The 25,195-nt window shown below is 40.9% G+C and overlaps 2 protein-coding genes across 3 annotated transcripts in view; one reads left to right on the top strand and one right to left on the bottom strand.

The window, feature by feature from the left end:
- The first annotated feature begins 377 nt into the window (after positions 1–377).
- On the top strand, positions 378–19,948 carry ippk (inositol 1,3,4,5,6-pentakisphosphate 2-kinase). The gene is made up of 13 exons (XM_027140796.2): positions 378–601; positions 8,106–8,165; positions 8,343–8,438; positions 8,558–8,624; positions 9,373–9,494; positions 10,588–10,677; positions 11,007–11,065; positions 12,220–12,292; positions 13,797–14,064; positions 15,117–15,252; positions 15,524–15,626; positions 15,714–15,793; positions 17,299–19,948. Exons 1-13 carry the CDS (start codon positions 521–523, stop codon positions 17,522–17,524), a joined length of 1,461 nt encoding a protein of 486 aa, XP_026996597.2. The 5' UTR covers positions 378–520; the 3' UTR covers positions 17,525–19,948.
- Positions 19,277–25,195, bottom strand: part of LOC113639110 (centromere protein P) — a 70,616-nt gene continuing 64,697 nt past the window's right edge. For both annotated transcript variants that reach the window (XM_047810643.1, XM_047810644.1), the window contains exons 7-9: positions 21,147–21,226; positions 20,545–20,636; positions 19,277–20,090 (exon numbers count right to left, since the gene is read on the bottom strand). In XM_047810643.1, the coding sequence (XP_047666599.1) occupies positions 19,972–20,090; positions 20,545–20,636; positions 21,147–21,226 (291 nt within the window). In that variant the 3' untranslated portion in view covers positions 19,277–19,971. The remainder of the gene's footprint in view (positions 20,091–20,544; positions 20,637–21,146; positions 21,227–25,195) is intronic.

Below are 25,195 nucleotides of genomic sequence, written 5' to 3'. Positions count from 1 at the left end.
ATTACATTATACATACATATATATATATATATATATATATTATAATTTTAATAAAGAGCAGCATTTGACTCATATTTGTATATATTTAAAGTGTCTAATAATTTTATTTTCTCTTGATTTCACACTAACTACAGTTTATTTCTAACTTAGTACAAATCATGAGAAAAATCATAAATTAAAAAATATCGCTGATTAACATTTAATGCGTTACTGTTTGATCCCTAAAACACCGGCTAAGCTAAACAAATGACGTAGAAATGATCTCGAGCGTTCTGATCATGCTCTCATTGGATCTTTTTTTTTACCAGAAGTTAACAACCAATCATAACGCTCGACTGAATCCCCTAGCCAATCGGAGCGAGCGTAGAGCGTTGTCCTTGATGACGGTTACACTCTAGTCAGTGTGTATGAGAGGAGTCCGGCGTCGCCTGGCTTCCTTCTCCACATAAGTTTGTTCTTTGTTTGTCAGCTGTTAGTGAAAGATTCCTTCCGTCCCGTCAACTCAAAACACCGCCGTGTTATGGAACTAGACAAAATGGACGAGAACGATTGGAAATACCACGGGGAAGGGAACAAGAGCCTTGTTGTTTCACACGTCCAGGTAATTGTGACAGGCAGAGACTGGGTTAGCTTGTGGCTAATTAGCAAACATGCTTAAAGTAGAACAAAAACCAAGCCTGAGCCGATCCGAACCAGGCGTTTGGGTGAACTAAGCTGACTGGAATGTTAAACTAATAACCGTCTCAGCCCTTTATTCAGGTTCGAAGCCTGACTGAAGTCGCTAAACGTATTCAGTGTCGTGTTGCTAAGTTGCTCGACATATTGTGTGTGAGTGAGTGAGTGAGTGTGTGAGAGTGAGTGTGTGAGTGAGTGAGTGTGTGAGAGTGAGTGAGTGAGTGAGTGAGTGTGTGAGAGTGAGTGAGTGAGTGTGTGAGAGTGAGTGAGTGAGTGAGTGAGTGTGTGAGAGTGAGTGAGTGAGTGAGTGTGTGAGAGTGAGTGAGTGAGTGTGTGAGAGTGAGTGAGTGAGTGTGTGAGAGTGAGTGAGTGAGTGTGTGAGAGTGAGTGAGTGTGTGAGAGTGAGTGAGTGTGTGAGAGTGAGTGAGTGTGTGAGAGTGAGTGAGTGTGTGAGAGTGAGTGAGTGTGTGAGAGTGAGTGAGTGTGTGAGTGTGAGAGTGAGTGAGTGAGTGTGAGAGTGAGTGAGTGAGTGTGAGAGTGAGTGAGTGAGTGTGAGAGTGAGTGAGTGAGTGTGAGAGTGAGTGAGTGAGTGTGAGAGTGAGTGAGTGAGTGTGAGAGTGAGTGAGTGAGTGTGAGAGTGAGTGAGTGAGTGTGAGAGTGAGTGAGTGTGAGAGTGAGTGAGTGTGAGAGTGAGTGAGTGTGAGAGTGAGTGAGTGAGTGAGTGTGAGAGTGAGTGAGTGAGTGAGTGTGAGAGTGAGTGAGTGTGAGAGTGAGTGAGTGAGTGTGAGAGTGAGTGAGTGAGTGTGAGAGTGAGTGAGTGAGCGTGAGTGTGCGTGAGTGTGCGTGAGTGTGCGTGAGTGTGCGTGAGTGTGCGTGAGTGTGCGTGAGTGTGAGTGAGAGTGAGTGAGAGTGAGTGAGAGTGAGTGAGAGTGAGTGAGTGTGCGTGAGAGTGAGTGAGTGAGTGAGTGTGCGTGAGAGTGAGTGAGTGAGTGAGTGTGCGTGAGAGTGAGTGAGTGAGTGAGTGTGCGTGAGTGAGTGAGTGTGCGTGAGTGAGTGAGTGTGCGTGAGTGAGTGAGTGTGCGTGAGTGAGTGAGTGTGCGTGAGTGAGTGTGCGTGAGTGAGTGAGTGTGCGTGAGTGAGTGAGTGTGAGTGAGTGAGTGTGCGTGAGTGAGTGAGTGTGCGAGAGTGAGTGAGTGTGCGAGAGTGAGTGAGTGTGCGAGAGTGAGTGAGTGTGAGAGAGTGAGTGAGAGAGCGAGAGTGAGTGAGTGTGCGAGAGTGAGTGAGTGTGCGAGAGTGAGTGAGTGTGCGAGAGTGAGTGAGTGTGCGAGAGTGAGTGAGTGTGCGAGAGTGAGTGAGTGTGCGAGAGTGAGTGAGTGTGCGAGAGTGAGTGAGTGTGCGAGAGTGAGTGAGTGAGTGAGTGTGTGAGTGAGTGAGTGAGTGTGTGAGAGTGAGTGAGTGAGTGTGAGAGTGAGTGAGTGAGTGTGAGAGTGAGTGAGTGAGTGTGAGAGTGAGTGAGTGAGTGTGAGAGTGAGTGAGTGTGAGAGTGAGTGAGTGAGTGTGAGAGTGAGTGAGTGAGTGTGAGAGTGAGTGAGTGAGTGTGAGAGTGAGTGAGTGTGAGAGTGAGTGAGTGAGCGTGAGTGTGCGTGAGTGTGCGTGAGTGTGCGTGAGTGTGCGTGAGTGTGCGTGAGTGTGCGTGAGAGTGAGTGAGAGTGAGTGAGAGTGAGTGAGTGTGCGTGAGTGTGCGTGAGAGTGAGTGAGTGAGTGAGTGTGCGTGAGAGTGAGTGAGTGAGTGAGTGTGCGTGAGAGTGAGTGAGTGAGTGAGTGTGCGTGAGTGAGTGAGTGTGCGAGAGTGAGTGAGTGTGCGAGAGTGAGTGAGTGTGCGAGAGTGAGTGAGTGTGCGAGAGTGAGTGAGTGTGCGAGAGTGAGTGAGTGTGCGAGAGTGAGTGAGTGTGCGAGAGTGAGTGAGTGTGTGAGTGAGTGAGTGAGTGTGAGAGTGAGTGAGTGAGTGTGAGAGTGAGTGAGTGAGTGTGAGAGTGAGTGAGTGAGTGTGAGAGTGAGTGAGTGAGTGTGAGAGTGAGTGAGTGTGAGAGTGAGTGAGTGAGTGTGAGAGTGAGTGAGTGAGTGTGAGAGTGAGTGAGTGAGTGTGAGAGTGAGTGAGTGTGAGAGTGAGTGAGTGTGAGAGTGAGTGAGTGAGCGTGAGTGAGCGTGAGTGTGCGTGAGTGTGCGTGAGTGTGCGTGAGTGTGCGTGAGTGTGCGTGAGTGTGCGTGAGAGTGAGTGAGAGTGAGTGAGAGTGAGTGAGTGTGCGTGAGAGTGAGTGAGTGAGTGAGTGTGCGTGAGAGTGAGTGAGTGAGTGAGTGTGCGTGAGAGTGAGTGAGTGAGTGAGTGTGCGTGAGTGAGTGAGTGTGCGAGAGTGAGTGAGTGTGCGAGAGTGAGTGAGTGTGCGAGAGTGAGTGAGTGTGCGAGAGTGAGTGAGTGTGCGAGAGTGAGTGAGTGTGCGAGAGTGAGTGAGTGTGCGAGAGTGAGTGAGTGTGAGAGAGTGAGTGAGTGTGAGAGAGTGAGTGAGTGTGCGAGAGTGAGTGTGAGTGTGCGAGAGTGAGTGTGAGTGTGCGAGAGTGAGTGTGAGTGTGCGAGAGTGAGTGTGAGTGTGCGAGAGTGAGTGTGAGTGTGCGAGAGTGAGTGTGAGAGTGAGTGAGTGAGTGTGAGAGTGAGTGAGTGAGTGTGAGAGTGAGTGAGTGTGAGAGTGAGTGAGTGAGTGTGAGAGTGAGTGAGTGTGAGAGTGAGTGAGTGTGAGAGTGAGTGAGTGTGAGAGTGAGTGAGTGTGAGAGTGAGTGAGTGTGAGAGTGAGTGAGTGAGTGAGTGTGAGAGTGAGTGAGTGAGTGAGTGTGAGAGTGAGTGAGTGTGAGAGTGAGTGAGTGAGTGTGAGAGTGAGTGAGTGAGTGTGAGAGTGAGTGAGTGAGCGTGAGTGTGCGTGAGTGTGCGTGAGTGTGCGTGAGTGTGCGTGAGTGTGCGTGAGTGTGAGTGAGTGTGCGTGAGAGTGAGTGAGAGTGAGTGAGAGTGAGTGAGAGTGAGTGAGTGTGCGTGAGAGTGAGTGAGTGAGTGAGTGTGCGTGAGAGTGAGTGAGTGAGTGAGTGTGCGTGAGAGTGAGTGAGTGAGTGAGTGTGCGTGAGTGAGTGAGTGTGCGTGAGTGAGTGAGTGTGCGTGAGTGAGTGAGTGTGCGTGAGTGAGTGAGTGTGCGAGAGTGAGTGAGTGTGCGAGAGTGAGTGAGTGTGCGAGAGTGAGTGAGTGTGCGAGAGTGAGTGAGTGTGCGAGAGTGAGTGAGTGTGCGAGAGTGAGTGAGTGAGTGTGAGAGTGAGTGAGTGAGTGTGAGAGTGAGTGAGTGAGTGTGAGAGTGAGTGAGTGAGTGTGAGAGTGAGTGAGTGAGTGTGAGAGTGAGTGAGTGAGCGTGAGAGTGAGTGAGTGAGCGTGAGAGTGAGTGAGTGAGCGTGAGAGTGAGTGAGTGAGCGTGAGAGTGAGTGAGTGAGCGTGAGAGTGAGTGAGTGAGCGTGAGAGTGAGTGAGTGAGCGTGAGAGTGAGTGAGTGAGCGTGAGAGTGAGTGAGTGAGCGTGAGAGTGAGTGAGTGAGCGTGAGAGTGAGTGAGTGAGCGTGAGAGTGAGTGAGTGAGCGTGAGAGTGAGTGAGTGAGCGTGAGAGTGAGTGAGTGAGCGTGAGAGTGAGTGAGTGAGCGTGAGAGTGAGTGAGTGAGCGTGAGAGTGAGTGAGTGAGCGTGAGAGTGAGTGAGTGAGCGTGAGAGTGAGTGAGTGAGCGTGAGAGTGAGTGAGTGAGCGTGAGAGTGAGTGAGTGAGCGTGAGAGTGAGTGAGAGTGAGTGAGTGTGCGTGAGAGTGAGTGAGTGAGTGAGTGTGCGTGAGAGTGAGTGAGTGAGTGTGCGTGAGAGTGAGTGAGTGTGCGTGAGAGTGAGTGAGTGTGCGTGAGAGTGAGTGAGTGTGCGTGAGAGTGAGTGAGTGTGCGTGAGAGTGAGTGAGTGTGCGTGAGAGTGAGTGAGTGTGCGTGAGAGTGAGTGAGTGTGCGTGAGAGTGTGCGTGAGAGTGAGCGTGAGAGTGTGCGTGAGAGTGTGCGTGAGAGTGAGCGTGAGAGTGAGCGTGAGAGTGAGCGTGAGAGTGAGTGAGTGAGCGTGAGAGTGAGTGAGTGAGCGTGAGAGTGAGTGAGTGAGCGTGAGAGTGAGTGAGTGAGCGTGAGAGTGAGTGAGTGAGCGTGAGAGTGAGTGAGTGTGCGTGAGAGTGAGTGAGTGTGCGTGAGAGTGAGTGAGTGTGCGTGAGAGTGAGTGAGTGTGCGTGAGAGTGAGTGAGTGTGCGTGAGAGTGAGTGAGTGAGCGTGAGAGTGAGTGAGTGTGCGTGCGTGTGAGAGTGAGTGAGTGTGCGTGCGTGTGAGAGTGAGTGAGTGTGCGTGCGTGTGAGAGTGAGTGAGTGAGTGTGCGTGCGTGCGTGTGAGAGTGAGTGAGTGTGTGTGCGTGCGTGCGTGTGAGAATGTGAGTGTGCGAGCGTGCGTGCGTGTGTGAGTGTGCGAGAGTGTGCGAGCGTGCGAGAGTGTGCGAGTGTGCGAGAGTGTGCGAGTGTGCGAGAGTGTGCGAGCGTGCGAGAGTGTGTGAGTGTGCGAGAGTGTGAGTGTGCGAGAGTGTGCGAGAGTGTGTGAGTGAGCGAGTGTGTGAGTGTGCGAGAGTGTGTGAGTGAGCGAGTGTGTGAGTGTGCGAGAGTGTGTGAGTGAGCGAGTGTGTGAGTGTGCGAGAGTGTGTGAGTGAGCGAGTGAGTGAGTGTGCGTGCGTGCGTGTGAGAATGTGAGTGTGCGAGCGTGCGAGAGTGTGTGAGTGTGCGAGAGTGTGTGAGCGTGCGAGAGTGTGTGAGCGTGCGAGAGTGTGTGAGTGTGCGAGAGTGTGTGAGTGTGCGAGAGTGTGTGAGTGTGCGAGAGTGTGTGAGTGAGCGAGTGTGTGAGTGTGCGAGAGTGTGTGAGTGAGCGAGTGTGTGAGTGAGTGAGCGAGTGTGTGAGAGAGTGTGCGAGTGAGCGAGTGTGTGAGCGAGTGAGCGTGAGCGTGAGCGTGAGCGTGAGTGTGAGTGAGTGTGAGTGTGTGAGAGTGAGTGTGAGTGTGTGAGAGTGAGTGTGTGTTTTCTTTCTATCTTCTGGACCGCACCTCTCATTGTTTGCACTTTGAAATTAAACCTATTTTCAAAGTGACTCAGGTTTGCTAAACATTGCAGTTAAATAACAGGTAGTTCTATAAGTTTAAACCGTTTAGTTGTAGATATTTTTTGTTAGTAGATAAGAGAGACCTTGATGTCAAAGGTCGTGTGTGAGTCGATACGTTTCCGACCGAAATATTTGTTTTGTGTTTATGAATCTTTTTTCAGTTAGGAGAGAAGCTCAGAAACCATGTTTATCCAAACCAACACCATTTGGAGCAGAAACTTGAGCAGAAACTTGTTAAATGTGTTGTGATTATTTTTAACTCTAAACATATCAGTGAGTTTTTGAAATAAGAGAAGTTTGGACTGAAGTCCAGGCAGATGGTTGTGAGATGGCGGAAGTGATTCTTTCTAAAATGGTCTCTTTGCAGATCCTCAAAATCCTCCTGCTTTGATTTGTTTCACATTCAACAATCATCGTGAAACTACAACAGACATAATTCTCATTTTTAAAGTGTTAAATCTCTCCATCAAATCAATTGTTTTTTAAAGTTTCTTTGAGTGCTTTCCATTTTATCTTTCCAACTTTTCTGGTCATCTTAAAAAAAAAAAAAAAAAGGACAAAACACAAATGTTTGTGTGTCAATAACTACAGAGTTCCGATGATTGTAGGAATTTGATAATCGTTGTTTACACTTGAGAAATGACCGAGTGGAAAATTTAAATATGTTTCTACGTGAAACGATTTGTGATCACTACAAATTTCCTGCTGTTTTTTTGTTAATCCTGTAAGAAGTCAGTGCTTCTTACCGATGTTACTGCTTGCAGAGTTACGGTGTTTTTTTATAAGGAGGAAATAATAATTTGCGGCATTTTATACGTGTTAAACACAAAATAAAGCTTTTTTTTTCTGCTTCACCAGTTATAGTGATGTCTAAGGTGATATTAATGACAAATCCAGCAGAGAGCATCAGAAAGGCAGGTCGGACCGGAAGCGTTGGATTTAGTGTTATAGAATGAAGTGAAGTTATACACCATGGTTACACAAAGGGATCTGCTTGGTTAGTTAGTTAGTCATAGACTAGTGTGATGGTGCGGACTACGGTATTGGTATGAACGTTGAAGTTTGTAGTTTGGATCTGTTTGAACCAGATGAGGAAGTCAGCGAACTGGACAGATTAGGATTAAAGCTCAGGTACATGGCTTTCTTTAGGTAGAGATGATGTGAGGGCTAAATGTTACGGTGCCACCATCAGCAGGTAGCTGTGTGTGTAATGCAGGAAACCGTTAGCTGGCATTAAAATGGACCAGTGTGTCAAACTAAAGAACGATCAGAAGTTTAGTCCAAATTACATCCTGTTGATTTTAAAATGTTTATTGTAAATACTGTGAGACACTAATAAGTGCCTAACACACTCTCTCTCTCTCTCTCACACACACACACACACACACACTTTGATGTTTTCAGATTTTCCACAGTTGATTTTTTTTTTTGTCTTTCCAGTTAACAGACCATAGGAAATCTCACTATTTTTGGGAACATGATGTGCACCTGTACTCCCGGGGGCCTTTTATTTTCATACCTGTACAGATTAACTGTTTTCCACGTGTCCACTGAATCAGAATCAGAAACGGGTTTATTGGGGAAGTGTGTTGACACACACAAGGAATTTGGTTCCAGTTGTTTGTGACTCTCAAAAGTACAGACCTAACAGTATACAAGATAATACAGACTATACAAGACAATGCAGATGTGATACAATAGACATTATGAAAGTTAAATATGAATATATGACTGATCAGTTATACATCATGCATTACATGACCAACATCTACAAGCTTATTCCAGTTAATTTAGATAATCAGATTATTAGTGTGCATGTGAACATGCTGTTCTTGGCATACCTTCTCTTTGGTGGGGATGGAAAATACCAGAAAATTCAGACAACCCACGCCTCTTTGTAACTATGATTATCTGAACATGGTGATTAATAAAACGATAATTCGATTATTTATGGTATAGAGTCATAGTTGTCTATCTTTGCTTAAAGCATAAACATGACTAAATAAGACTAAATATACAGATTTGACACACATCTGTTCTAAACCAGACAGGAAATGAGGAGGAGCAGGAGCTCACATCTGTATGTTCAGGCAGGAAATAAGTCTGTTAGTGTCTGTGTCAAATAGTGTCTTTTAATACACTTATTGGGTTTGTACGCCAACAGATGGCCTTTTTTTTCTTCTTTTTTCATCAGCACTCCAGAGTCCTCCGGCTTTTGAAATACCCTTGTGAGGAAACACAAAACGCACATCAGGTACATGACTGTCATGACCTAACATCACAATTTTGTGGTTAAATAAATCTTCAGTCCTAAATAGTCTGCAATGTCTTTAATCACGTGGCCGTCAGGCTGGACGTTACTCATGTGAAGCAGCTCATATGTTTTTAGATACATGAAGTGGTTTATCTTGTTTTTTTTTCCTCCACCCAGACGACGGAACAAGCTTTCCAACACATTCCCAACATAGTTGATTATTGCAGAAATGTCATGAAGCCCTTGTTGGGGGAGAAATATGTGCACAGTGGAGTAAGTCATGTTTGTTTTATTGTTAAAAAAAAAAGGCAACAAAATACAAATAATACAGATTGCTTGACCACAGGGTGTGACCTTGTGAGTGGCTTGACACACATTTTGAATGTTCACAGGAAGTTGTTAAACTCCCGTTGGACTTTGTACGAAAGCTGTCGTTGAAGATCCAACAAGAACGCCCAGGTAAATGAGACCAGGTTGAATTTTTTGATTGCTGAGTGTCTGTCCGTAAAGGTGTAAACCTATCAGTCTAGATTTCTGTTTAGTTTTTGCATCTGTACTTCAGTATCTCCATATCTATCTGTCTTTTCCTGTCTGTCTTTATACTGGTGGTCCATCTGACATGAGTAGATTTTTGAAACAATACCTTCTGTGTATATGCATGTGTGTGTGTGTGTACACACACACACACACACACAAGGGATTCAAATCTTGTTTGTCCGACACGCTGGTGAACCGCACAGGGTGCATCGTACACATACAGTAACTGTAGAGTACAAATGTGTCAAGTGTAAGATGGGATCAGCAAGCAAAGCTACAGTTCCAGCAAAACAAGAAGTGCAGCATGTAACAATAAACATTCAGCACAATGCAGGTTCTACAACAATACTAAAGATACACAAAACAACTAGCATCACATGAGCCAGATGGAATAATCACTGTGCAGGTTGGTTTTTAGATATATGATGTTTATATATCAACTTTTTTAAAATTTCCTGCCCTATTTCTTAAAGGCCGTTTTTGAAACAACTGCTAAAAACAGTAGTAATTTTCCACGTCTTCCTGATGAGCTCCAGCTATAAGCCGAGATGCTCCCTGTGACCCTCTGCCTTCTGGGAAACATTTGTTTACATGTGGTTGACTTTTCCACGGGTTTATAATGTTCTTGTTCTTCAGTGCAGAACGTCTTGTTTCTCCTGTTCTCGTGCAGAATTACGGTGTGATAAAGTGATGGACACTTTCAGTGGGTGTGGCCTGTGTCTTCCCAACCTCACCCACCTGTCACTGTGCCACTTTGGAGATCACCGACCTCCTCTGTGTGTCGAAATTAAGGTAACACCTGCGAGTTAAAACTCTCCAAAAAGCACTGCAGTGACGCTGCGTGAGCAGCTGATGTACTTCATAAGCTGACCTAATCTTAAAGAATGAAACGGACAGATTGTAGCAGTGCTCGATCATGTAGACCAGGGGTGTCAAACTATTATATTATATATAGGGGTGTAATTATATTTGGCCCGTGAGATCATATCAAATGTGCATTACAGCTGGCTAGCCGCATGCTCCGCTAATACTACAAATCCCAGAATGCATTGCCACTGTATTGACACGTAGTCACGAACAGCAAGCGCCCCTCATTCTCTGTTGACAGTCGTTAACAACCATGTTACAGTCACATCGGGCAAGTTAATTCCACCCTCCACAAAAATGGCCAAACGAAAGATGGACAATAGGAGCTTTCAAGACAGGAGGGAGGCAGATTATCTGTTCACGAATATAAAGGACAGACCTGTTTGTCTTGTGTGCTATCGGAGCTAACGTGTCTGTAATGTAAGAATATAACAAGAAGACACTATGACACGAAACATTATGAGAAGTATAAGGACCTGGACGTAAAGCAGAAGCTCCAGAAGGCGGAGGAGATGAAAAAAGTCTGGTTTCCCGGCAGTTCATGAAAGCTAAATCAAAAAGTGAAGCTGCTGTAAAGGCTGTAAAGCTTTATTGTGGCAGAGACAGCAAAATCTGCCCGGCCCTTTAATGAGGGAGAGTTTGTCAAAAAGTGTATGGTCAAAGTTTGCGACATGAACCCCACTGATGTGTCTTTTATTTCAAATTTAATTTCTTATGTGTTTGTAATATCAAGCTCTGGTTGTTCCAGATCCTGTGTTCAACAAAACTAAAGTTTGTTTCCATAAGAAAAAGGTTGAACATTACATATCAGTTGCAGTTAATTTTTCAATAAATATTCAGTTTGGCTCGTGACTTTCTCACTTTTATATTTTGGCCCACTGTGACTGACACCCCTGATGTAGACAGTGTGATATGTTTCCTGTTAAGAACCACATGTAATCATTTTATGCACATTTTGTTAGTGGTCATGAATGTAATTTTATTTTTTTTCTTCTGCCTGTAACTTGTGTAATTGCAGCCAAAATGTGGATTTCTACCCTTTTCAAGACACGCTACCAAGGAATGTAAGAGAAAAGTGTGCCGATTTTGTATGCACCAGCATTTTAAGGTAAGGGACTTGTATGAAGCAACTGTCACACAAATGTCGTTACATATTCTATATACTAATAGGAACAAGTTTCCTTACTTCTGCTTTAACTTCTGTATTAACAGGCAGCTCATAACTGACTACCTCAAAGGGTCAGCTACCTCAAAAACCACAGATGTAATTTAGTTCGATTTTTCCATGATATTTTTGTAGCTACATTAATTTACTAAATACGGACTTTAACGACCGGCAGTTTGCTCTATAGCATGCAATTGCAAATTGGGTTTAATTACAAATGTAAATTAGATCAGTCAGATTTATTTGTGCTTTGTTCTGTGTCCATTGTGTAGCTAGCTAACGGGAAGTGGAACAGGCTGAGTCGGTACTGTCCCTTGGATCTCTTCTCAGGGTGAGTGCTTTCAGAAATTATTACAAACTTTGCAGGCTTACAAACAGCTTAATCAAAGCACAGTTGTCTTCATTTCTGAAAAGTAGTTTATAATTAAAACGATGATAAACCCTAACACTTCTCAGAATTGGTATATAAAGCAGCGAGGACATTTTTATTTCATAAAACTTCACGGACCCCTTCAGTAGACACATTTATTAGGCGCCTTTTTACTATTTCGTCATACTTTTCTTCATTAGATTCCAGTTAGCATTATTATTTATAGATCATTGGGGTTAACGCACATTGTGTGAGGAAAGGGTGAGGTGTTTTGTACGTCTGCAAGGTTGGTGTTGTAATACAGTCGGGCAAACATAACCAAAATGCCAAACAATAGCCAAGGTGGAGGCAATGAATTAGTGACTCAGTAGTGTACCTTTAATCATTTAGCAAACAGTCTTATCCATAGCGAAAGTTGAAGGCGCAGTGACACGAAACATCTAGCGAACCTGCAAAGATTCATAATTCAGCTGCAAGTAAGAAATAAATGAAGAATGCTAGTCCAAGAGTTGAAGGTGTCAATTCAACCTGTTTAACTCTAAATGGTGTTGGGTCCTGTACACTTGCCCAAAGAGGAAGGACTTGCACTTGCAAACTACTGCAGCAGAACCATGTGGGGGTGTTTTTGAGCAGGTTTAGATGGCAATGTAAGATCTGCCAAGTATGTGGAAGGGAGCGAGCGATGAAACAGGACCCGTAATCCAACTATTCAAACTTTAGGTACATTATTTTTTTGTTTAAAACATTTTAATCTTTCCTTATTTGCACCGGTTTGAAATGCACCAGCCATCATCTGACTCATTCTTTTCAAATTGTTGGCCTTTATTTAGTGATCCATCACTCAAAAAAGTCAATAAATGGACTCCGTTCAAGTGTCTGCAAGATTTTTTTTTTTTTTACATGGCCAAATAACAGAGATTGATAATGGGTGTCTTTTGGCTTAATACTTTACATTGTTTTACAAATGAAATGGAAATAGATGGATGCAGATCTCTGGGTTTCATTAAAACCTCTCCCACAAATATAAATCTAATGTGAGATTCTCCATGGAACAGAACCCAGAACTGACTCTGAGAACGAGAAGCTGCGTGTGCTGACGTGCGTTTCTTTTCTAGGAGCAAACAGAGAATGTATATAGCAATCAAGAACCTGTTGGAAGAACCACAAAACAATTTGAAAATATTTAAGGTAAGTTAAATGACTCTTTAATGGGTTACGTAAGAACGATACATTAAAATCAGTAAAATGATCTGTATGGAATATTACAGGCTGATACACCAGTTATGTACCAGTGACACTACCACTCTGACATTAGGCTGAATAAGGGACCCAAGAGCTTTAAAAGGGATATAGGTGCTAAAAATAGCCAGTTGACTGGTCAGGCGATGTCACCATCGTCACGTCATTTGGGATTTTATAAAAAATACCCCATGTTAGTCTTTTGTCAGGCAGTTCTGAAAAGAAGTCCCCAGAGATTGTTTGCTTTATGTAGAAGTCTTTTACATTTACTTTTCCAGCATTTAGCAGACACTTTTATCCAGAGCGACTTGCATTTTATACAATTGACGGTTAAGAGGTTTGCTCAGGGGCATAACAGTGGATGCTTGGTGGTCCTGGGACACCTTGCACACTAGGCTACCACAGTCCTGGATTAGTAGGACATCTATACATATATGTGCACATAATATACACTCTCAAGGAAAAAAACTGGTGACAGGACTGAATTACACACAATGTTCAACTAACACGGACTTTCTCACTATTCATTAGAACTGATAGTATGGTAAAGCACAGTGTTGAAACATCATCCAGTCCCATATTCTAACACTGTGAGACAATCTGCATGACTAAACAACTCCACAAATAAGCCAGACTGGCTTGCTGCTTGTTTCACATTTGTCAGGAGATCCTGAGGAGATAGTGAGATGTTCTCTAGAGGTTTCAGTGTCAATCTTCAAAAAAAAAAAAGCTTTGTACAAAATGCTCAAAAACCAAAAGGAGTCAAGAGTCAGTTTAGGAATTAGTTTCATATTATGGGACCTTCAAGAAAATGGTCACATTACACTTCTTATTGACTGTTACTGCTTCGTTTGTGATGCACACATTTGTATATGAAGGACCTGGTTCCTGTCTGACATGTTTCACCGAGTAGTGTTTTTTTGCACTTCAGAAACTGGTTTGCTAGATTAAAATACAGAAATACCTGATACAGGGATCTGGTGACCTGGTAAATAACTGGAGAAACTTCAGGTAATGACTATTTTAGTCTGTAAACAATTGGACTAAAATAATCAACCATGTGTGGATTATTGTATTTCATAATGTTTCAGGCTATAAAACAAGAAACATGTAAATTCTCACCTTTACTCATCTGCCTCTGTCACCGCTGTCAGTTTAAAAGCTGTATTGCCCGTGTGATTAATGAGAGCATGCTGGCCATGTCACCACTTATAGTCTGGCAGTCAGTATAAATGAAGCTTTTTCTTTAACACAAGTCTATTAAAACAAACAGCCTACATGTTTTGGATCTTTTAAATGCTACTGGATCTTTTTAAATAACTAAAACACATTTTTTAGAAGAGTTTGATATAGTCAGTCCCACTTGCTGTGTAATAGCTTTACCTCATGGCTACACTTGTGTATCTAAAGCCTGGTTAGAAAGAGAAGTTTTGTGTGCCTTTTTTTAATTCAGGGTGGAGAGCTGATATACAGCTGCAAAGATGATGCCAAGCAACAACCCGACTTAAACGAGCTTGTCCAGCACCTGTGGCCCTACTTCCACCACAGCAACGGGCACCAGTCCAGCAAAACTGTCCTCAGCGAGTTCATTCAGGTGATCTGCAGCGCTCTGCTAAGTACCGGAGACTCGAATCGATCTGTAGAACCGAGGAAGGTGCAGCTCTCTGACGGCAGAGTGCTCTGTGAAGCCAGTCCACTTCACAGAGATCTGCTACGCAACGGTGAGGATCGCTTCTTACACGTAACTATAGATCATCTGTCAGTTTTAAACTGTCTGGAAGGGGAACTAGCACTGACATGCACAAAAACCTTCAGGCTTATTTACTATTTTTGTTGTGCTGACTTGTGTAAAAACAAAAGCATCGTGGAAGCTCCACTCATTCCTACACACTTTTCTAGCACTATTCAGTTGTTTTGACTTTTGCTGCTGTGGAGATGTCGCTGTCCGTCTGCGATGTGGCACACCTACAGTGCTGATCATTTTCTAGCTTTTAGTTATTATTAAATCATGATTTGGGTGTGTGTGTGTGTGTGTATGTGTATGTGTGTATATATATATATATATATATATATATATATGTGTATATATATATGTATATATATATATATATATATATATATATATATATATACATATATATATATATATATATTTTTCTTGAATCTTCTTCTTTCGGCTTTTCCCACTAGGGGTCGCCAGAGTGAATCATCTGTTCCCACCTAACTCTATCCTCAGCATCCTCTACTCTCGCACCAATTACCTTAATTTAACACATCCATATATCTCCTCTTTGGCCTTCCTATTGACCTCTTAACTGGCAGCTGCATCTCCAACATCCTTCTACAAATATAACCATCTCCCTCCTCTGTACATGTCCAAACCATCTCGATCTAGCCTCTCTGACCTTGTCCCCAAAACGGACAACCTACCTCGACCAACCAGTAGTCCAATTTGTTGTTAACCCGGGCCTTGACTGAAAGTGAGCTCAGTTTTTCCATCTTAATACATTAAAAAAAACGGAAAAAAAAACAAAACATGAAAATGTAATCGAACGTTAATTTTAAGTGAGTTTACAATCTTTATTACAACAACTGCCTAGCTGTTGCTTCTATTAGCAGTTTTTATAACCAAATGAAAGACAACACACATTTGTGTGTATGAGGTCTGTTATACCTGAACATAACATCTGGCTCTGATTATTATTATTTTTGGTTCACAATTACAGAATTTTGGACATTTGTTTATCTTTTTATCTTTCTGTCGTATTTGCAGGCAGTCCTGGTCTTCCCAAAGACTGCGTCCTTGCCAAAATCCTCCAAGCCCAGATGATGGACAACCTTGACATTGAAGGCCTCTACCCACTGTACAAGAGAGTGGAGCAATATCTGGAGAAGTTTCCTAAAGAAAGGTGAGTTTTCAACCTTCACTAGTCTGTAATGATATGTTGTTAGCACTAGGTGGAGAAAACACACAGGCTGATCTATGAGCTTGCGTTCTACAGTGCAGTGACGTATTTAACTTAGGTGGCATTAGTATGCTGAGTGATTGCTTTAATGATTAAAATAATAATAATAATAAAATAAATTTTTTTCAATCTGAAATTTAACCCAAACTATTGTAAAAGCTAATAATCTAGAATCTACTGAACCAATAAACCGCTATTATTCTGTGGGGTTCAGGAACAGATTGCAGATCGATGGTCCTTATGACTCAAGTTTCCTGGAGAAGGTGAAAACGTGTCCTCCTGAAGACGATGGCTCCATAGAATATGCAGTTGCAAAGGTAACACTTTTAATAGTATCTGCTTCACTCGTTGTGTTTGAAGGTAATAAGTTACACGCATTGACTTGACTTTCTGAAACAATACAGGTTCTTCAGTACAGAGTAGCAATGACCGCTAAGGATTGCTCCATCATGATCACCTTCGCACCTTGTGGAGAAGATGAAAAGTGAGTCCCAGTATGCGTGCTGTGTGTGAGATTAGAGATTTGACCCGCTGTTCACGTGGTCACGTTTTGACATCTACTATTTATATTTCTGGAAACTAAAATATACAAACATTTAAAAAAAAAAAAAAATCTGTAGCCTTAAAAATGAAAAGGAGAAAATTGGATTCAAAGATTTCTTCCCTCGTTGTCGAGCCACGTCATCTCTCCACTCGATCTCTGTAAACATTAATGTTGTGTCTAACGTGTCTCTTTTGTTTGAGTCCTGGAGATCAGTCATGGCAAGAAATGCTAGGTTTTTGTAGACTGCCACACAAATATTATCTACAGTGAGTGGAAAACAGCTGGTGCTGCTTTCCACCTTCACAAATATGACTAGCTGTTTCTCTCGGTCATATGTTGCTCAGCTACGGAAATGACATGATTTAATTTAACGAACTTAATCGATTTACCAGAAACTTCTCGTCTGCTCCTGACCTTACCACTAAGAGTAACGTTCTAATAATGTATCTTTTAAAACACACTACATTTTTCTTGGTTAGAACACATTGTTCTGCCATTGCGTTGTTGCTTAGTGACCGATATCCATGGCACTAACAGCCATCACGGCGTTGAATGCATGCTCGCTCTGTACTGTATTATTTTCTTGTAAAGCTAATTTAAACCAAAAGGAAACTCCACCAGGTTGGACATACAGGCATTAAGAATCTGAAATAAAAGTGAATGGACCTTTTTAACAAAGTTTCTTATGAGGCCACCAACGTGTGATACAAACTTGAGCTTAATGACTTTAAAACCAAACACAAAAACTAAGGTGCATAAAATGAAATCTACAGTTAGGTTCTTGGAAAACGTGTGTGTGTGTGTGTGTATATAAATATTGTGGTCGTGGTGAAAAATATTGCACCATATTGTAAGCAATTGTACAGTAATTCCACACACACACACACACACACACCATGATTAAGACCAGCAGCACTGTTTACAGAGCCCGGCACCACTAGGCTGCGCTGTAGTCATCCATGTTTTAGAGACATGAACTGAACTGAAGTTCTTAATGAGGACAAACTATGCTGTTCTATATTTTTGAGACATGTAGGCTGTACACATCATGTCTCATGTCCCTGCTCCATCTTTAGGTTACTCTGAGTGAATGTGACCAATAGCAGTGAAAACCATGAGCAGCAAAAGGGTTGAATGTAACTTGCATTTGGGGTGTGTGTGTGTGTGCGTGTGTTCATGTGCAGAAGTGCAAATACAGACCATACCGATGTGGTTTCATGCTCATTTCCTCTCTTTCATCAGTGACTCATGCAGAAGTCCACTAATTGGTCTACTAAGAACTAATTAAGAACTCCCTCCTGTGAAAGAATCTTTAGTGCACCGAGTGAGTCAGTGAGGGAGCAATTTGTCCATGTCTGTAAACCCCACTCGTGTATAATGTCTGTACACAGATTAAAGTTAATCTGGCATGGCTTGTTATTCTGACTTTAACTCTGTTCTTACAGACTACAGCCTCATTTAGAAATCCAACCCACAAAAACTCGTTTTGCGTTCTCTGTCTCCATCCTGGATCTGGATCCTAAACCGTACGAGAGCATCCCTCACCAGTATAAACTCGACACCAAAATCGTCAACTATTACCTGAAGAGCACAATTGACACAAAGGAGCTGCCTCCCTCCAGCCTTTACAGTGAGCGGCAGGACTGCACGCTGCTCTTCCACCCCGTATGAACCTCGCTTTCTTCTCGTCTCTGCTCCACACGCTGCTTCTCATTTCAACGATGGATCTGAGTGTATTATTCCCAGTTTTTTTAAAAATTATTATTATTTGTATCCACACCTCATTAAGATGTGTGCCATGTTTTGTTTTTTTTACCTGGAAGTGACCTGAACTTTTCAAAGAATGAAAGGCACAGAGGAGGAGGGGGGGTGGTGTTTGTCGGTTGTCATATAACAACCGCATTCTAGTGCCAAGAGTGGCTTTCTTCGCAGGGAGTGATCGTGTCTCTGTGTAAAGACTACAGTGAGGGGGTAATTCAAATAAAGATGGATACTTGATGTGAAATGAGACTACTACTCCATAACGTTTAGGTCTGTGACCACTGACATTAACAGGATTTACAATATGGCTAGACGAATGCATGTTGATGCGTCTAGCTCAAGGCCATCGCGCTTTTTTTTGTACGTTCAGTAAGTACTGTACCATAGTCAGTTATTATTTATGTTAAGTAATCAAGCTTCTCAAATCATCTTTGATGGGGCTTGTGATTTTATTTTTATTTTTTCCTCTTTTTTTTTTCTTTCTTTCCACAGTTTAAAAAATAGCACATTGGTTGCTGATGACAAATGTTTAACCACTGCATGTGTTTGCTGCTTAATATGTTCCCGATCCGTTATGTTTTTACTGGACCTGTTGTTTACTCGTTCTTTGCTTAATTTCCCTCCACCTAAAGTGTAGCATGTGTAATTACCATGAACAACCTCTGGTAATTCGTGTGCTGTAACCGATGCAGTGGATGCAGAGCAGGTTTAAATAAAGAGCTCGTCCTTTTAAGTGAAAGAAGGGAGAGTATGTTTTGGAGAGTGTTCTCGTTTGGCCCCAAACCAGATTCGGCATCGGTAAAAGGTTGTACAAGCAGACCAAAGCTGTTCAACATACAAATTGCACATGAGGGTATAAAAGAGCCAAGCTGGCACTTTCCAAAACTTCATGACTTAAAGAAGTTTGCTAAATTTTTAATGGCTTCTTTATTATAATGTAGTTTAATGAAGTTGCTTGTGGCTCATTGCGTACGCCTGGCCCATTTAATTGCAGCCGAAAGCACAGCATTTACTATAGCCAAATCTTTTTATAGAGACAAATGTAAACTACTTGTGTGTGATCATTTGAACTAAACACTATACATAACATTGAAGGACTTTGTACGCACATGCTCGTAGTTGAGCTCGTATCAGCTTAGAAACGCCAGAACAGATGCATGTCTGTGTTCATCCACAGACTCCTGATGCATCATTGCTTTGACCAGTGCTGTGATATTTTTATTTTATTTATTTAATTTTTTTCTCTCCTTTCACCTCATGTGATCTAGCGAATGCTGTGTCTAATAGTATTGATTTTAAACCACTAAAGTCCTGTTTCTCTCTTTAGTTAAACAACTGAACAATTCTATGGCATGATCAGACTTTTTACATGTCAGCTTTCGAGGCCTTAATCGACAGTTCAGAGGATTTTCTTGGACAGCCTTTAATATCGGCCAAACTCTTTACTGTTCCTCCTAATGTACCTCTGTAGGTGTTTGTACTTTGTGCTGCACAATTTAAGTTCAGTAGTCATCACATTTGAAAGAGTAAAACAGAACATTTTTGTAGTTTTAAGTGAAATCAGATGTTGATGTTACTCTAATGCAAAAGATAAAAACCTTTTAGTGCAAGACTGAAAGTTTGTGGTGTTAACGCAAAACAATTTGATCTGCACTGCCAGTCAAAAGTTTGAACTCTTGGAGTTTGTTTTATTACAGTTGAATCACTGAGTGACACAGATGTTCTAAAGATGTAAATCTTTAGTGTAGAAGATAAACATCGATCAGCAAAAGTACATGTAGATGTAGAAGAGATTTTGGCCTGTAACTTTAATTCACATATCTGTGTTCCTTAATTAAACAGAGTTAATTTGACAGTATTTCAGATGGACCATTTAGATGGGTTAATTACAGTGTGAAAGCTTTTGATTGGCAGTGCCTTTGGGTACGGCGAAGGCCAAATCTGAAGTCGAGCAAAATCTAAAGGTTGACTTGCAGGGAGCAAAACGTTGACTGACTCACTACAAGAAACTAAAGGATGTGTACTTGCTAAACTGAAACCCAGGTTACTATTAATCCTCTCAAGAAATCACAATCACTGTGATTACTGATAAAGTAAGGACTAAAATATTCACTATTTCGAAAGACAAAGTGGATTTTGCGGTCACATTTTTTCTATTTAAATTATTTATTTTTCTAGCTATTGTCTAATGATGTATATTTACATACGCTATGTGCACACGTGTACATGTGGTGACGGATTGTGTACAGATAGCATTAATACATTTCTTAATAGACAATACGGTGGTGTTTATACTGAATAAAATTCTAAAGCAAACCTACATTTGCTTTAACAGTTTCTTGTGTTGTCTGATTTGTTTAAAAAGAGACGGATTGTATTAAACTTTCGATTGTAGCTTCCACTCCCAACACCGCCAGGAGACTCCGAAAGCGTTCCGGTGCCGACTCCACCACGCTTTCCGTATCCAGTTTTTGAGCTGTTAATAAAGAAAGAGGGCTTTATCATCAGTCCTACAGCACAGACAATAACATTTAACAACAGTCTACTTTTTATTTATAAGTCTCAAGCGGCTTCTCAAGTTCAGGCATCTGTGCTAGATTTGGAGAATCGGTGCCTAATCTTCAACCATCCCATGTGCACAAAGTACAAAGAGCACTAGTTCATTACCATTAAAATCAATTCACATGGATATCCAGGGCACATGGAACAAGCAGATCATATGTCTGGTCTTCTTTAAATATACCTAAATGCCTTGGCAGACAAATAGACTAGAAGTCTCAATTTATTTTCCTTCTTGTATTTAAAATAAAGTTTTTATTTGATTTTGAATTCGACATTGAAACTTTAAGGACGTGACCAAACGATACAGTGCAATGATCTAAAACATTGTGCGGAATGTTTCGCGTCTCGGTAAAGAAAAGTTTCCTCACCCTGCTCAGGTATTTTCATCAGTAGGTCAATCTTCGGCTTGACTACTCCTTCTGTACTGACGGTAATGTTCCAGAAAATGCTCATTGTACACCTGGAGTAGAGAAAGACCTGTATTGATGATTCTATTTGGACACAAAATCTAACCGAGCAAAAAGAAAAAAAAGTCGTATGGTTTACTTCCTTAAGTGTTGCAACAGATGATGTTGGTTATGATACTGTACTATGCAAAATGCCCATAAGTGTAACGTCTACAAGCTCTCAGTTTACTTGAACTGGAAAGGTGGTACAATTGGGTCTCTTTACTGGTTTACTATTTACTCTCAGATCTTTACTGGTTAAAGCTACAGATCTGTCCTGCAAGACTGACAAAAAAAAAACAAAAAAAACAAACAACAGGTCTTGAAGAATCCCTGTCTCCATTTCTATATAGAATCGTCCATAATACACCACCGGTGAACTATAACAATTTGATGTTTTTTTTTACATTGTGTGAGACTCTGGGTGTCATGTTGAGAGAGTTAACCAATGCAGTGTGACTGATTAATGCTAACAATGAATGAATGTATTGAATACGGAATTGCCAAATATAAAAAAAGCGTACCCAGGAAGTTGTGGATTCTGGATCAACATGATCTCAGATCTGCAGCCCTCAGGAAGTTGAACCAAATCTGGGTATTTCTCCTGCAACACAAGTGAGACCAAGTTCAGGTTGTTTAGAGGTTTATTTTATTTTTTTACACTGCTTGTATCCACGGGGTAAATATCTGATGCCTGCATACTGTATTAGTTGCTGAGGAATGTGACGATACACAATGCATTCTGAGTAACACAGATTTTACTAATAACTCTATAGTAATTAAGCTAATGTTGTTTTATGTTGCTTGTCAAATTTCACCATTTGCCGTAAAAAAAAAAATCAGTTCCTGTTCCCTGTACCAACTCCCTATATTTTAAAGAAAAATACATAGAAATAATACAGCAACCCTGACCTGGATACAGCAGTTACTAAAGACAGATAAATGAATGAATAAAAAAAACATTTCAGTGTCCAATACACTCCCGTGGTGATCAACCTGACCTTTTAGCAACTGTGAGCTTCACCTCAGACCTTCATGAGAGTAAAAAACCTCCTGCTCCCTTTTCTCTTGTTGGTTCCCAAAGTCCCCCAAGCCCAATAGAAGCTGCATCAATCCATTACTTTATTCTGATGTATTGTGTGTACAGCACTGAGAAGAAACTAACATGAGCTCTTAGGAGCTCAGTCCACAGGGGCTCACCAAATGGTTTGGTGGAAATGAAAATATGTAAATCACATGCAATAACCGGCTCATTCACAACATTTCAGCCGAGTTCAACACATAGGGGACACATTGAAAGACTTGGAGAATCAAAGTCAATGATGCTTCATGATAGCCCAGCGTCTTAGTAATGCACTTTACAGAGACACATATTAGAATATATCTTATTAAAAATGTTTGTTTACTTTTCTCATTCCCTTAAAATGACATTTAGACAAGAACATTAATATTAAGGACTCGAGCAGTAATAAATATCTATGACTTTATTACTAACCATCATTTTCTGCTTTGCACTAGGCATCAATATAATCCAAGTTCAATTTAACAATGATTAATGGTGCAGATTTAAGTAGCTATAAATATATATGAAATGATTTTACCTCTTAGCGACCATGAGAATATTCTGTTTTTTACTCGAACACACAAAACCAGACAAAACATCCAATAACCATTTAAAAAAATCAATGTCTTTCCATTCGCAAGTTATTATATAAAGCCCACCACAGATAATCTATTCCCCAGTCTTCCTGTGCAGACATTCAGTCTTTTAAAAAAAAAAAAGTTCAAGAGCTTCTCAGAAAGAAAGAAAGAAAGAAAAAAAAGAAAATCCTCACTGGTGGTCAGTCGTGTCTGCTCTATAGCTGAAGGTGCACATTTCATCCAGAGATGGAAACCAGACTGTATTTTTCTTACACAGTAGATTACTCTGTTTGAGTTGTGCATTCCTAAATGATATATATATATATATATATATATATATATATATATATATATATATATATATATATATATATATATATATATATATATATATATATCTGTTATTATGACGTTATCATCAGTGAACATGTGCAAAGATAAAATCAGAGCTAAAAGTGACCCACTACTTACTATTTAAAACGTATTAGTACTTAAAACTCAGTTTAAAAAAAGAAAAAGAAAAAAGAATGACTTACTGCCTGGAAAACGTATGGAAAAATCTTTTCGTCTGTCTTGGAAAGTTATTAAACTGGACATGTTACCAAGAAACCTGTGCTGAAAGTTATAGCTTTAACTGTTATAAAGAGATGGATCTGGAGACTCCTTCCGATATCTATAGCTCCTCATATATACAATTATCATGTTTTTATGTCATGTAATGACATATTAGCACATATTACTATACACCTTGCGGTTCAAGCCATGTTGGTATAACTCTACTAGGCCAATGGACCTCTGATCATTTAACCCTTTATTGTTTTGTATGATGTACGATTATGACTGAATAAAATTTAACTTTCCATCTCCTCACCTCATCTTAAGCTTCTCATTTAAGCCATTATTTCAGGCACCCAACAAAACCTGACCATTAGTCACTGTTCCTGGGAAAATCAGCTGAGTCACTGGCTATTTTCAAGCAGCGGTTGAAGACCTACTTATTCAGGAAACACTTCAACTAGCACTTCTTTCCCTATCTTTTGCAATTATATAAAAAAAAATTAAATAAAAATTAAATTAAATTAAAAAAAAAACACAACCTTTGACACTTTTTCATTGTAACTTTGAACAATGTTTTAAACTCATGGTATCTTAAGTATGAGCCAGCATTAATGTATTCAATGTTAGAGATTTAAGCACTTATGTACGTCGCTCTGAATAAGGGCGTCTGCCAAATGCTGTAAATGTAAAAGACGCCGATCCCCTTAGTAGATTCCTGTCAAGTTATTAAGGTGTCAGAAAAGTATGAACAGCTTGTAATACAATACAGTATCACTCTCTTAGCCTGCAGCCATTTTATTACTTAAAACTATCTTTGCTCTATGTGTCTTAAGCAGCTGCAGTAATGGCACTAAACACATGCTTTAAACTGTGTTGAAGCTTTTTAAATGAACGATTCGATAAACTGAGATGGTCTGAACTTACACACTTATGTTCACAGTGGATGTGTTGTTCTATCTACAGCAATGCTTCAAAATGTGCCTTCAAAAGTTGAGACATGGGGCCTAAAGGATAATTATCATTTCTAGTGGTTGAAGTGAAATAAAAAAAACAACAGAAAATGATTTAGTAAGGTGTTAGTCTACCATGAGCCACCAGAAAATCCTCTCATGTTTTGTGTACAGTAGGTCTCTGAAACTGTACTGGGATGAGGAAGGCTGTTCTTCCTGGTGTTATCAGACATCACTCCAAAATCTCCCATACGTGTTAAATTAGGTTGCGATCTGGTAAATGTAAAGGCCATAGAATATGCTTTACATCATTTTCATACATCACACTGAGGTGGGTTTATCGTGGATGAGACTACGCAGACCAGGACAGATTTGTTCAGTATAAGATAAAGCCAACCGATAGACATATACACCAAAATGATGTCATCACTAATGTCCATCACAGCATAACAGAGCCTTTAATTTAATTTAACTTTGAATAGCTATGAACGAAGTGGTGATGGTTTGTCATCTGAAAATACAAACATCTGACACCAAATACGTCTTCCATGATCAACTAATGATTTGTGGTAAGCAGAGAATGGTGTAAATCAGATTTTTCATAAAACTATGGCTTTAAATCAGAAGCCCTTTGGGAGCACTTTAAATAAAACGTGCCCTAAGGTACCCTGCTCGAGTGCAGGAAAGAACTACAGCTCCTTCACTGAAAGTGCTGACACCAGGCATGCCACAACAGACTACCTCAGTTTTCTGGCATAATATGAATTCTTCCATATAAACACATCCATACGAGACTAACACCAGCACTACCACAGTGGAAAAAGACATCTTACATTTTATACAAGTTGCGAACGCAATTAAAGAGGCATACCGGGATGACACAATCATAGTTTCTGACCAACATTTGGGTCTTTTTTCTCTCAGACAACTCTTCACTTTATGAGGTTTGTGGTTGTATACAGCAAATGGTAATAATCTTTTGGATCACAGATTCAGGAACAATAAAATCTCGAACGGAAAAGGAAAATATTTCATGTTTCGTGTGCTGTTTAAGGCAAAAGTGTAAAAATAAATTAAAAAAAATCAGGGTGGAAGATTCCTACTTGTACTCTGACATAGTTTAATTTAAATATTCCCAAAAAGAATACTAATGCACAATTATATCATGTACTGTATTTAACTTCAAATGTCATGACTATATTGTCTGTAAAAAGTTTGGAATCCTCTTTTTTAATCATGGACACATACAGTAGATACCAATAATCATTTACTCATACCTATAAAACATACCCCAATACAGACAGCCGATACAACCGGTATTCTGTGACATAAGGTTAGAGTACGCTGTCATTAATCAACAGACAACACAAAATGACGTTGATCCGGAGGCATTTCCTGATTAATAATGCCTATCAAAACCAAAC

The sequence above is a fragment of the Tachysurus fulvidraco genome, chromosome 2 (genome assembly GCF_022655615.1).
Source record: "Tachysurus fulvidraco isolate hzauxx_2018 chromosome 2, HZAU_PFXX_2.0, whole genome shotgun sequence".
In the NCBI taxonomy this organism is placed as follows: domain Eukaryota; kingdom Metazoa; phylum Chordata; class Actinopteri; order Siluriformes; family Bagridae; genus Tachysurus; species Tachysurus fulvidraco.
This window is presented reverse-complemented; position numbering and strand designations above follow the sequence as displayed.